The following is a 12,329-nucleotide window of genomic DNA, read 5'->3' as shown; positions in this document are numbered from 1 at the left end:
TCCCGGAAACGGCCTATGTTTTAGCTCAATGGTAGTACCTTGGTCTACCACACAGGCGACGTAGGTTCCAGTCCCGCTCGGAGCAGTAGGAAAAAACAACGCAGCCTCGAGAGTGAGAGTGCACAATCGCCAGATGAAAGCTGAGCTGTTTGTGATTGACAGCTATGAACACCAATCATTGCATTTCGCCGTCAAAATCGGGGGCCCCTGGGCTGCGGCCCAGGCAAGCCCGTGCATTAAAGCGGCCTCGAAAGTAGCCATGACGTTGCTGTACATCGCGGGTGTTCAGTCTTTTTCCACCAAAGAACAAACGATTGGATTACATTATCGTCTAATTTGCATAATTGACCATGACGCGTGTCATCGAAATGGACGCGGTAGGAGAGGAATTACGTTGTGGAAGTGCGCGAAAAACATGAAAAGCAAAACAAATATGTTAGAAATACGAATTTACTGTCATCTGTTTTTTATAATGTCAAAAAAAAGACTGTCTTGTCTGTAAGTGCTTTTACGGTACAGGTCAAAAGTTTGGACACACCTTCTCAATTCAATGCGTTTTCTTTATTTTCATGACTATTTACATCAGGGGTCCCCAAACTACGGCCCGCGGGCCGGATCCGGCCCCCCAGCATCGACTTATACTCAGGAGCGACTTGTGTGTGAAATTATTAACACATTACCGTAAAATATCAAATAATATTATTTAGCTCATTCACGTAAGAGACTAGACGTATAAGATGTCATTGGATTTAGCGATTAGGAGTGACAGATTGTTTGGTAAACGTATAGCATGTTCTATATGTTATAGTTATTTGAATGACTCTTACCATAATACCTGTATGTTACGTTAACATACCAGGCACGTTCTCAGTTGGTTATTTATGCCTCATATAACGTACACTTATTCAGCCTGTTGTTCACTATTCTTTATTTATTTTAAATTGCCTTTCAAATGTCTATTCTTGGTGTTGGGTTTTATCAAATAAATTTCCCCCAAAAATGCGACTTATACTCCAGTGCGACTTATATATGTTTTTTTTCCTTCTTTATTATGCATTTTCGGCCGGTGCGACTTATACTCCGGAGCAACTTATACTCCGAAAAATACGGTACTCTCTGTAAAGCACCAGTTTCATTGGCAGCAAAACAGGCCCAGAGCATAATACTGCCACCACCATGCTTGACGGTAGGCATGGTGTTCCTGGGATTAAAAGGCCTCACCTTTTCTCCTCCAAACATATGGCTGGGTATTGTGGCCAAACAGCTACATTTTTGTTTTATCTGACCACAGAACTTTCCTCCAAAAGGTCTTATCTTTGTCCATGTGATGTCAGTAGACCCATAATAAATCATAAAAGAACCAAACTTCATGAATGTTTTTTGTGACAAACAAGTATGTGCTCCAATCACTATCACAAAATAATAAGAGTTGTAGAAATTATTGGAAACTCAAGACAGCCATGACATTATGTTCTCTACAAGTTTATGTGTGGCGGGCAGCCAAATAAAAAAAATTCCAGCAGGCTAAAAATGTCCCCTGCTGTACATAAACTAATTACAAAGTATAATGCAACCTTGGTTTACCTACTTAATTGGTCTAGCACACTAGATCTGACCAATCTAAGTCTATGAGCATGAAATGATGAAGCCTACTTGGATGAGAGGCGAAACCAAACATTCCAGTTGTGATCGATTGAACGCCCTGAGAATACAATGACACAGATGAATGAGAACATGTACTAAAGACAAGGTTTGTACAGCCAAGCATCTGTGGTCCGTAAATTGAAAAGTTCATATAATGAGGGTTGTAAATCAAGGTTCCACTGTACACAAAGTACATGGATTTACCAGAAATCCACATACCGTAGATCCTAAAGCCTTTGCCAATAGATGACCAATAAAGTATCTTACAACATCCCATAAAAATAAACCTATGACCCATTTTGTTAAAGTTGTCAAAAGACAATAAATTATGCTTTAACAATAAGAGTTGTAAAAATAATGACACTTCCTCTTTGCGTTTTTTTTACTGCATGCCCGTGATGAATACAGCTGTTAAGTTAAAATCTCATCTTGACTGCGTGCAGAACTCGCTTTCCTTTTTAAAATGCACTCACCTTCTGAGTTCTTCCAGGCATCCCACATGTCCTCCACGCTGATGCGCAGGTCCACGCGGTGGAAGCTGCTATGCTTGGCTTTCGGGTCGTGATACTGGAGATCCTCCCGCAGAAACTGATCAGAGGCCACATAGTCAGACCCAGATTGTACACTTTATGTACAGCCATTCTTACAGGACAATAATAAAGAGATGAAACTTGGATATTATGTACTGTAGAGTAGTCAGACTACATTTTGGCTAAGAAGGTGGGTCGAGATATAGAGAACATTAGCATATGCTATCCATTAGCATACCAACGTTAGCATGAATATTTTTAGCTAATTTTGCAGCCATACTCCTTAGTCATATAACTTGTACTTGACACAAAAAAGCTGATAGCATGCTAACATTAACATGCTAACTTTTTTAGTCAATTTTACAGCCGTACACTTCAGAGTCATATAACTTGGTACTTGACACATGCTAGCTGTTAGCATGCTAGTTGTCATTATGGATAGTAAATCTTTACTGCTGTACACTGACTCCTTTTAAAGTATATACACATTTACTTTCTATAGTGTTGTCCCTGAAGAAGATATACTACACTAAAAATTGCTGAAATATTATTACTGTACTCAGTGCTAGGGTGACCATTTCCATGACACCAAAAAGGAGGACATTATGCGGCATATCAATAAATTACTATGGTGTACATAGGACTCTGGTATACTCTTATTTATAGTACAATTTTGAGTGGTTTAAAGATGATGTTTGTGTGGCTGAATAGGAAAAAATATTAAAGTCAAGTGTTTGTTAACAGTATTTGTATTTATTCAATACATTGTGGTGTTCAAAAAGTGACCACTGAGATGAATCTTTTCAAGTGCAGAGTGCCACAAAGCATAACATGTGTGGACTTAAATGTAGTTAACATATATAATAAAAAAAAAATGACACAAAAAATTGTCTACATCAACATCAAGGCTGCTTGCTGCATATCTGGTTGCGTTATGCAGAATATGGGCCAAACAGTTTGCAGGGAGCACATCTTTTTGGCTCAGTTTCAGCTTCTGATACACACTGTTGTGTTTGCCACAATTGACACTGGCATTGTCTGCTGCATATGCAGACATGTTTTTCACCTCTAAGCCAGACATTTCAAGTTTTGCCAGCAGCTGGTTTGTTATGGCTTCTGACGTTTCGTTGCTGTCACTATAAAAATCCAACAGGACATGTTGGATGCCTTCATCAAAGTGAAAATACCTTACCACAATGGGAAAACACTTGTTTGTTGCTTTATTTAAGGCGTCGGTTGCCACGGAAAAGGGTAGGTTGTTTTCTTTTATGTAGTCGGTATGTTCCTGTACCGAATAGTGAGTGATGACGTTCTCGCACAATGCCTTGGCTTTTGTTCGGCCACAGGCCATCCCTTTAGCTGTGGGCTAGTCACTGAAAATCTCCCGGTCCACTTTCATGCCGCAGTCTAAACTTCTGTAGGGCTGGTGATGCTTTACAGCAGTGGTTCTCAACCTTTTTTCAGTGATGTACCCCCTGTGAACATTTTTTTAATTCAAGTACCCCCTAATCAGAGCAAAGCATTTTTGGTTGAAACAAAGAGATAAAGAAGTAAAATATAGCACTATGTCATCAGTTTCTGATTTATTAAATTGTATAACAGTGCAAAATATTGCTCATTTGTAGTGGTCTTTCTTGAACTATTTGGAAAAAAATATATAAAATAACTAAAAACTTGTTGAAAAATAAACAAGTGATTCAATTATAAATAAAGATGTCTACACATAGAAGTAATCATCAACTTAAAGTGCCCTCTTTGGGGATTGTAATAGAGATCCATCTGGATTCAGGAACTTAATTCTAAACATTTCTTCACAAAAAAAGAAATCTTTAACATCAATGTTTATGGAACATGTCCACAAAAAATCTAGCTGTCAACACTGAATATTGCATTGTTGCATTTCTTTTCACAGTTCTTTTTGACAGACATTTTAGTGAGGGTCAAACCATCATGGCATGGGCGAAACTCTGGATTTATGGTAATGAATGGAATAGCCTACTTGATTTGATCTTCAGTTTATGAACTTACATTACATTACATACCCCCAGGGGTACGCGTACCCCCATTTGAGAACCACTGCTTTACAGCATGGTACACCTTGCACAGCTCCGCAGCGGTTATCTTGTCATCCAGGGGCGACGAAACTTCACGAAAAAATGTCCTCATTGAAGAGGTACCTGCCGCATGTTTATTACTTTTATGTTTATCCGTACCCGCATGCCGTTCAATTGCAGCTTTCCCCTGACTACTTACGTCGACATCACATCGACAAAGTGTGCAGAAGCCATGGAATGAGTCTCGACTGCTTTTCGTTATAAATTCGTGCTCTTTTATCCATTCAGAATCAAACGAGGTCTTGCGTTTTGGCATGATGCTAACTTTCTGTCAATGTCATGCCGCAGCAGCACATTGGACCCTTGTTTACTTTTTTAACCAATGATAAGCAGATTTGTATCCGACACCGCTCTTAGCCAATCATTTGATATGTTACTGCGTTGGGGCATTTTTTACGGTCTTTGATTGGCTATTGCGCTGCAGCCCAGCAAAGATGAAAAAACTCCGCTCTTCAAGCCTAGTGCCTCAAAAAGGAGGACAAATACGTGTCTGGCTTGATGCTGCGCCGGACGCCGGACAGGGCATTAAAAATCCGGACTGTCCGGCCTAAATCCGGACACCTGGTCACCCTAGTACTCACTTCTGTGAGATTCCGTAAAGAGAAAAAAGCGTGGCGGCTGTGTCTTACCTCGTCTGTCTCGGTCGCGTCCACCGCGCCGTCCGCATCATCGTCCATTAGCTTGTGGATGCTGCAGATGGCCTCAAAACTCAGCAAGGCGTTCTCATTCTGACAGAGCTGCTGGTCGATGACACACAGATCTATGACACAAAGTATGTGTGGTGTCAATAAGTCTTGCCCTTACAGAGACTACAAGGATTTACATCGTCTGAACAAACACTATTTATAAAAGTAAGATCAAAAGTATTCATACTGTAAATTCAATTCAGGGCTGGAAATGACACATTCTTGTTGTCTTTTTACAGTAAGATACTGTTAGCTACAGTTAGCATCTAGCATCTATCTAATACCATCATGTCCTCTGCTGGCGTGGTCGCCTTGACAACCGGGCTGTACATGTTACAGCAGGAACGTTATGCCTACATTTGGTCATTTCAGCCTCTGGAGAGTGTCTGCATGATCGCTCGGCAGTGAGTATGAATGTGTGTGCGCGTGCTGGTGTGTGTGTGTGTGTGTGTGTGTGTGTTTGCGTGAGCTCACAATTCATAATAGAAACTACAAGGCAAACACACTTGCAGGTTTAGAGTCATTTGGATTCACCGTCTGGGAACCGAGAGACAAGGAACTTAAACAGATTGTAAATCTTCTGTTACCTTTTAAAGTTAAACACACACACTCCACACTGGTGCTTATTAAGAGAAAAAAAGACAGCACATCTAACATTAACCTGTGTGTTTTTTTAGATACATAAACTAATTTATATATGTTTTACATTATTGCTGCATTCCTTCTTCTCTGCATCAGAAGGGGTGCGTTTGCTATGACTTAGAAGGTTTCATAATGTTTAACAATGTTCTAACGGTAATATGTGTCCCTCAAGCCTGTTTATCAAAACCAAAACATGAGAGAAATCTTTCATCTCCCTCACTTGGGAGAGAAAAGGCGCTCAGACGGTCGCTTTTGAAGTTGCGCCTTTTCACAACGTCATGAAGGAAAATCTCCTTCGCTTGCTAAGTCCAATTGTAAAAAAAGTAAGCGTCACTAAAATAAAAATCTTTTGGTAAAATTCTGGAATTCTGCCGACTAGCATCAGTTAATTTGCTAACCTAGCATGAGGTTGCCAAAAGCTATGCTAGTGTTGCTAATGTTTGTGTTCTCTTCTCTTAGACCCTCCAGGAACGCATGTCTTGCAACTTTATTCAAGTCCTGCAATTTACCCCCCGCATTTTAGCCATCATCGTAGGGCTGGGTGCTATGGCAAACAAAATGATCACGATTAATTTTTTTCATATCATCTGATCTCAATTAATATCACAATTTTTTTTTTTTTAGTTAAAGGCGGGTTGTTCCGTGCAGGATTATACTGAGTACCATTGCATCTCTACGGCGTGGCGAAGTTGGTAGAGTGGCCGAGCCAGCAATCGGAGGGTTGCTGGTTACTGGGGTTCAATCCCCACCTTCTACCATCCTAGTCACGTCCGTTGTGTCCTTGGGCAAGACACTTCACCCCTTGCTCCTGATGGCTGCTGGTTAGCGCCTTGCATGGCAGCTCCCGCCATCAGTGTGTGAATGTGTGTGTGAATGGGTAAATGTGGAAATACTGTCAAAGCGCTTTGAGTACCTTGAAGGTAGAAAAGCGCTATACAAGTATAACCCATTTATCATTATTGTTACTACTACAGTATCTTGTAACAGACATTTCCACCAGCTGACAACTGTCATTTTGTGTATATATGTATATATATATATATATATATATATATATATGACTGTGTTTACTAGAGGTGCATCGGTACAGCTAACTCACGCTACAGTCCGTACCTGGTTCTTTTTTGGTACATTTTGTAAGAATTAAGAGAACAACTTTTTTCCCTCTCAAAGTTGTTTAGTTTTTTTGCTTGTTATCACAAACATTCTGCATTAAACAAAGTCTCATTGGTGTAGTGAATACCAGGAAACTTTTTTTTAAGTGAACATTTACTAAACGACGATTTCAAATGGTAAATTATTATTAGTATTTTTTGATCACTTGTATACATCAGCTTTGGCAAACGACAAGCGGTGACCCAGATTGTGTAGTCTGATTAAAAAATATTTAGAAATAAAAATGTATTTTCCTGATTAAATTAGTGGGTGTTTATTCTCCCAGTCGAGACCAATACAGTAGTTCAGTCACAAAGACATTCTGTGAGTGCCTGCGAGTCCGCATTCAGGCCAGTATTACTGTTGCAGCAGATTCTGAAACTAAAGTCTGTCACTAAAGTTGGTGCTCCTTCTCAATGTTGTGTTTCGAATTATATGCTAGTTTTGGTCATATTTCTTCTGGGCTGCACTCGGTGGAACGGGATGGTCGTGCACACACGGACACACACACACACACGCAAATGTACACAAACACACACACACTTTTACAGACACACACAGGATCACGGTCAATAAAGGCGGATTGTTCCGTGCTGGATTATACCAATCATCGTTGCTTCCCTACGTTTTGCTAATGTGGTATCTTCTAACATACATTTATGCTATGTTTGTTCGAGGTGAAAATGCTAATTAACTCAAATTAATCGCGATCATCTGTCATGATCATATAATCGCCCAGCCCTACTTTATCGTCAATTTGGCTATTACTATTGCTAACTTGTCCAGGAACACGGCTGAAACATGCACACTAACGGCCTGATCAAAGTTTCTTATGTAGACAAAGCGGAAGCAGTAACAGTAATAAGAACACCTCAAATATTTATTGCTTTAACAGTCGCTCAGACCCACTTCTGGTTCCTGTCCACAGTGCTTAGCCTTCTAGGTAATGTTGTATATAAACATTGCGCAAACGTTTAAGTTACAGTGGTTCGTTTTGTAAGGCGTATTGAGTTGTGCGAGAAATTTCAAGTCCATCTCATTTATGGGGCGCAAATTTCTCTCTGAAGGTAAATCGTTTTATCTACCTGTAGTTACGACATTAATTATCATCACAGAAACAAAACATGATCAATATCTATCAGCGCAGTTGCACCATGGATGCTAACAGTTAGCATACATATTTAGAATAATGAAAATGAGCTAAATTGTGGGCAAAAACTTCCCCAAAAAACTAACTACTGAGAATTACTTGTATTTTGTCATACTTAAATCCACTTTTGAGTCAGCTGACAAATTTCTCTTCAGTCACATTCGGGGTTTCTTCTTTTTTCGCAAGAAAAGATGACGCGGCCACGGAAATGACAACTTTGCACTATATTGAAAATGTGCCCGTCAAGTCTTCGACAAACAAAACCTATGTGGATATGGGTAGTGTCAGTGCCTATTTCGTTCTCAATATGCAGATATACTGAGGAAATGGGTTCCAACATTAGCACGGCTAATTGCGGTTTCTGGTACTGTATGTGCATCAAACATATATGGGGTGGTATTTGCTTGGCACAATATAATGCATTATATGTAATAATTTTCCACTTTGTATATTGACATGGTAGTAGGCTATATGATTTATGCGTAACGTGGTTTTTGCGTAACGTGGGTTGGCTCATAGAATTGCACTCTGCACTGAAAGATGGTGATGTGCGTACATGGAAGATAATACAGTGTGTCAGGTTGGATGCAACATGGAGTTATGCTGAACGAAATGTGGCGGTAATTTTACTGTTGGCCTTGGCAGGGTAATGCCACCAATCTGTCCCGACTCCCGATTATAATATTGCTGGGTAACTTTAAAGTTAAAAAAAGTTAAAGTACCAATGATTGTAACACACACACTAGGTGTGGTGAAATTAACCTCTGCATTTGACCCATCCCCTTGTTCACCCTCTGGGAGGTGAGGGGAGCAGAGAGCAGCAGCGCTGTCCGCGCCCGGGAATCGTTTTGGTGATTTAATCACCAATTCCAACCATTAATGCTGAGTGCCAAGCAGGGAGGTAATGGGTCCCATTTTTATAGTCTTTGGTATGACTCGGTCGGGGTTTGAACTCACAACCTACCGATCTCAGGGCGGACACTCTAACCACAAGGCCACTGAGCAGGTTACAAATACATTTGGCTAATTGACATCAGTAAAATGTGGCATAAATACTCAGTAAACCATTTTGCAAGAAGCATAAACAAGAGAAAACTACAGCGTAGGATTCGTCGATTGCCATTTGAAGTTCCTTGGAGTAGGATTCGGATTTGTATCTGGCAACCTCAGTCATGGAGAGTGGGTGGTGACTACAGAATGTTGACGGTGATTGCAGTACATTATTACATATTGCACCTTTAAAGTTGAGTTTTGGTGGTACAATAAATACAATAAATATTGTCAAATGAATTATTAATCGTGATTGCAAAATAATCGTGATTATTATTTTTGCCATAATCGTCCTGCCCTACATAAAATCATCAACTTTTTATAAAATTGTGCATTTTAAGCTTCAACAATTACACAAAAAAAGAGGCATCAATTACGCTAGACAAGTGCACATGTAAAGAGCTAGTCCACATGGCCATCAAGCGAGTATGTCACAAAAAAGTAAGGGAACGTGGGGTGGGGTATGGAGAGACAGGTGAAGCAGCAGCAGAGTTTAGAGGATTAACATCAGCAGCTAAAAATAAAGAAACCCAAAGAAGAAGGTCACGTCAAAGTCAGTGTTCATATAACAATGACAAATTAATTATGTTTACAGTTTGATAGTATTTTACAAGCAATATTTTTTATTTTCTTTAGATAAAAAAAAAAGCCAAACAGAAATATTTTTTGCCAACAATAAACGTTGAAAATATGTTTACTACCCAACGTTATCTACTCAAAATACACCAAAATGTGTAGAAGAATGCTCATCAAAAACAACCCCATCTGCTTTACTTAAAAAGGGAGTCTATTTCTGTCACAGAGTTTCCTTCCTGTGATGCTATCATGACGCTAATACGCGGAAGCTGCGGTGGCAGCTAACCGCTCGCTGTCAGCGATAACATTTTTAATTCATACATTCATTTGACATTTGCGAAGAATAAATATTCCATTATATGCTTACATTTTGTCAAATATGTATTTTTTTCATATTAATGTTGGTAACAATAAACTCACTCAAGTCACCACAACTCTTCTAGTCCTGAACTGCTGCACACAAAAGGATGAACATTTGTTAAAAGGTGCACCCCTACTTTGTCGCATGTGCTACAATTTTTTTTTGGACAAACACACCACATGGTGGCGCTGTTATTATACCCCAGAATTTGACTGGCTTGAAATTTCTCCCCTAGCCCAATGCATTGTTACTTCAGTGTTCCTCCGAATTACCACACAATTCGGTACACACCTTTAGGGGAATACAAGCACACATTTGAGCAAAAATTGTTTGAAAAACTTGGCCGCCATCAAGCAAAATGTCTGGGCATGGGCGGAATTTGGCAACGTCGCTTGTTCCTTACCTGAGTTAGTGTTGGCGTTGGAATGGTGATGTTGGTGGTCCGGATGGGGGTGCTCGCCTTTGTCCGGTCCGCCATGAGCGCTGACACTCAGGACATTCAGGACGCGCACACACACCAGCCACAAACACACACCCTCCATGTCTGGGGGGATTGACAGGAAGCTTGTTATGATTATTTTAGTTACAAACATCACCAACTGTATTGTTTAAAATAAAAAAAATTTTTTATTCAAGTGTTAAAATAACTAACGGCGAGCCAGAAAAACATGTGGAATGTGAAAGATAAAGAGAAAACCCCCAACATCAACATCTTTCATTTCCTCATGAGAGTAGTTTTTGCTGGAGGTCAGAGGTCAGGAAGCTGTTGGGCTTCAACATCAACATTCCTTGTAAAAAAAAAAAATAGATACATGGCGTTGAAACTGAACGGAATTACTTACACGGGCAATGTTGTCTCCTCTTTTTAATCCATTGGGATCATCAGATCAGGTGTGATCGATCAGGCGAGAAGAACTCAGTTTGCTCCTCACTTCTTCTATGCCAGCAGACTCCAAACCAAAGTGAAACAACTGCTGAGGAAGAAAAAAGAAAAAAAAAAACAGGCGGGTCTCGACATGAGTTTTTACACGTGTAGGCCCGCCTGTGTTGCATTCAGGGACCCTCACCAAAAAGATTTTGAGGCAACTCATTTAGAATTTGAATACCTTCCCTAAAAACATCCTATAATGTACAAAGAGGACGTTACGCCGCTCATCCGAGTAGGCTTCATCAGTTCGTGATTAGTCAGATCTAGTCCTAGATCTGACCAATCTAAGTCTATGAGCACGAACTGACGAGGCCTACTCGGATGAGGGGTGAAACGTCTTTTAAGACAAACCAAACAGTCCAGTTGCGATCGATTGAATGCCCTGAGAGGACAATGACCTGGATGAATAAGAACATTCATAGACATATAATGTACATATACATTGGTTCTTAAACTTACCACAGTTTTTGCTACTTCCGCTTACCATGAGTAATCTTTATACAATTATTCCATATGTATTTTTTTTTTCTGAAAACTTTTTATTTTTAGCCAAAAAAAACAAAACAGCAGTCTCTCATATTTTACTAGATAGAGCCAACGTATCACCAGTGGGGCCCGTACAACAGTTTGGGGATCAATGTTGAATTCTGCTATTATTGGTTACTTTACTTTAAAACCTTTTGGGTTTTTTTGTTTGTAAAAAAACACAACTACAAAAACATTAAAAAAGACTTCTACATTAAATGTCTCCCACTTTGTGTCATGGTTCTGTAATTTCCGACAGACGCAGTGACTGAAAGGCACCACTTAAATAGTCGAGCAGTAAGGTTTTGCCCTCTAGTGGTCAAACACTGGAACTGCAAGTCGGAGCAGCAGGAGAACATTACAGTATTACTAACAAAAATACCATCCTGACTAAATCAGCAGGACTTTGGACAGGACTTTGGGATGTTTTACAATTAATTAAGTTTTTATTACATATTTTGTTACGTGCTGAAATAAAGCCAAATGCATGTAGTATAATGCATTACAGCACAATGTATTGGCTATTAGTACAAATGCATGATGCATTCAACTGTCAACCTATCTAAGTCAGACTTGTCACTCGACTAAAATGCAAGTACACACACACACCCACACCCACACCCACACCCACACACACACACACACACACACACACACACACAGTAAACTTCCTCTTCCTCCTCCCGCTGTTTTCATGCTCCACCCATCCACACACACGCACACACACACACACACACTGAGCAGAAGGACACAGAACAGTGTGATCGGACAGGACCACTAGTGACCGGTAAGTAGATGGTTTTCATCTCTCATAAGATCATTCCTAATGTTTTAGTGTGCATTTGTTGCTACTTTTTGTTTGGATTCTGAATGCATTTCTTGCAAATAACAATGACAAAACACTTCAACAAAGTGCAGTTATATGAAATAAACACAAAGTTGTCATGACAAAAACTTGCAAATAAAAT

At 39.8% G+C, this 12,329-nt stretch overlaps 2 protein-coding genes across 2 annotated transcripts in view; one reads left to right on the top strand and one right to left on the bottom strand.

The window, feature by feature from the left end:
- Positions 1 to 12,329, bottom strand: part of LOC133607722 (stromal interaction molecule 1-like) — a 39,878-nt gene that overhangs the window by 15,822 nt on the left and 11,727 nt on the right. The window contains exons 2-5 of the mRNA XM_061962619.2: positions 10,751 to 10,882; positions 10,312 to 10,452; positions 4,918 to 5,048; positions 2,118 to 2,232 (exon numbers count right to left, since the gene is read on the bottom strand). Of these exons, the coding sequence (XP_061818603.1) occupies positions 2,118 to 2,232; positions 4,918 to 5,048; positions 10,312 to 10,450 (385 nt within the window). The 5' untranslated portion in view covers positions 10,451 to 10,452; positions 10,751 to 10,882. The remainder of the gene's footprint in view (positions 1 to 2,117; positions 2,233 to 4,917; positions 5,049 to 10,311; positions 10,453 to 10,750; positions 10,883 to 12,329) is intronic.
- Positions 12,055 to 12,329, top strand: part of rhogb (ras homolog family member Gb) — a 13,491-nt gene continuing 13,216 nt past the window's right edge. Inside the window, exon 1 of the mRNA XM_061962621.2 lies at positions 12,055 to 12,148. The gene's annotated coding sequence lies outside the window, so the exon portion shown is untranslated. The remainder of the gene's footprint in view (positions 12,149 to 12,329) is intronic.

This window comes from Nerophis lumbriciformis, linkage group LG09, assembly GCF_033978685.3.
Source record: "Nerophis lumbriciformis linkage group LG09, RoL_Nlum_v2.1, whole genome shotgun sequence".
Taxonomy (NCBI): domain Eukaryota; kingdom Metazoa; phylum Chordata; class Actinopteri; order Syngnathiformes; family Syngnathidae; genus Nerophis; species Nerophis lumbriciformis.
This window is presented reverse-complemented; position numbering and strand designations above follow the sequence as displayed.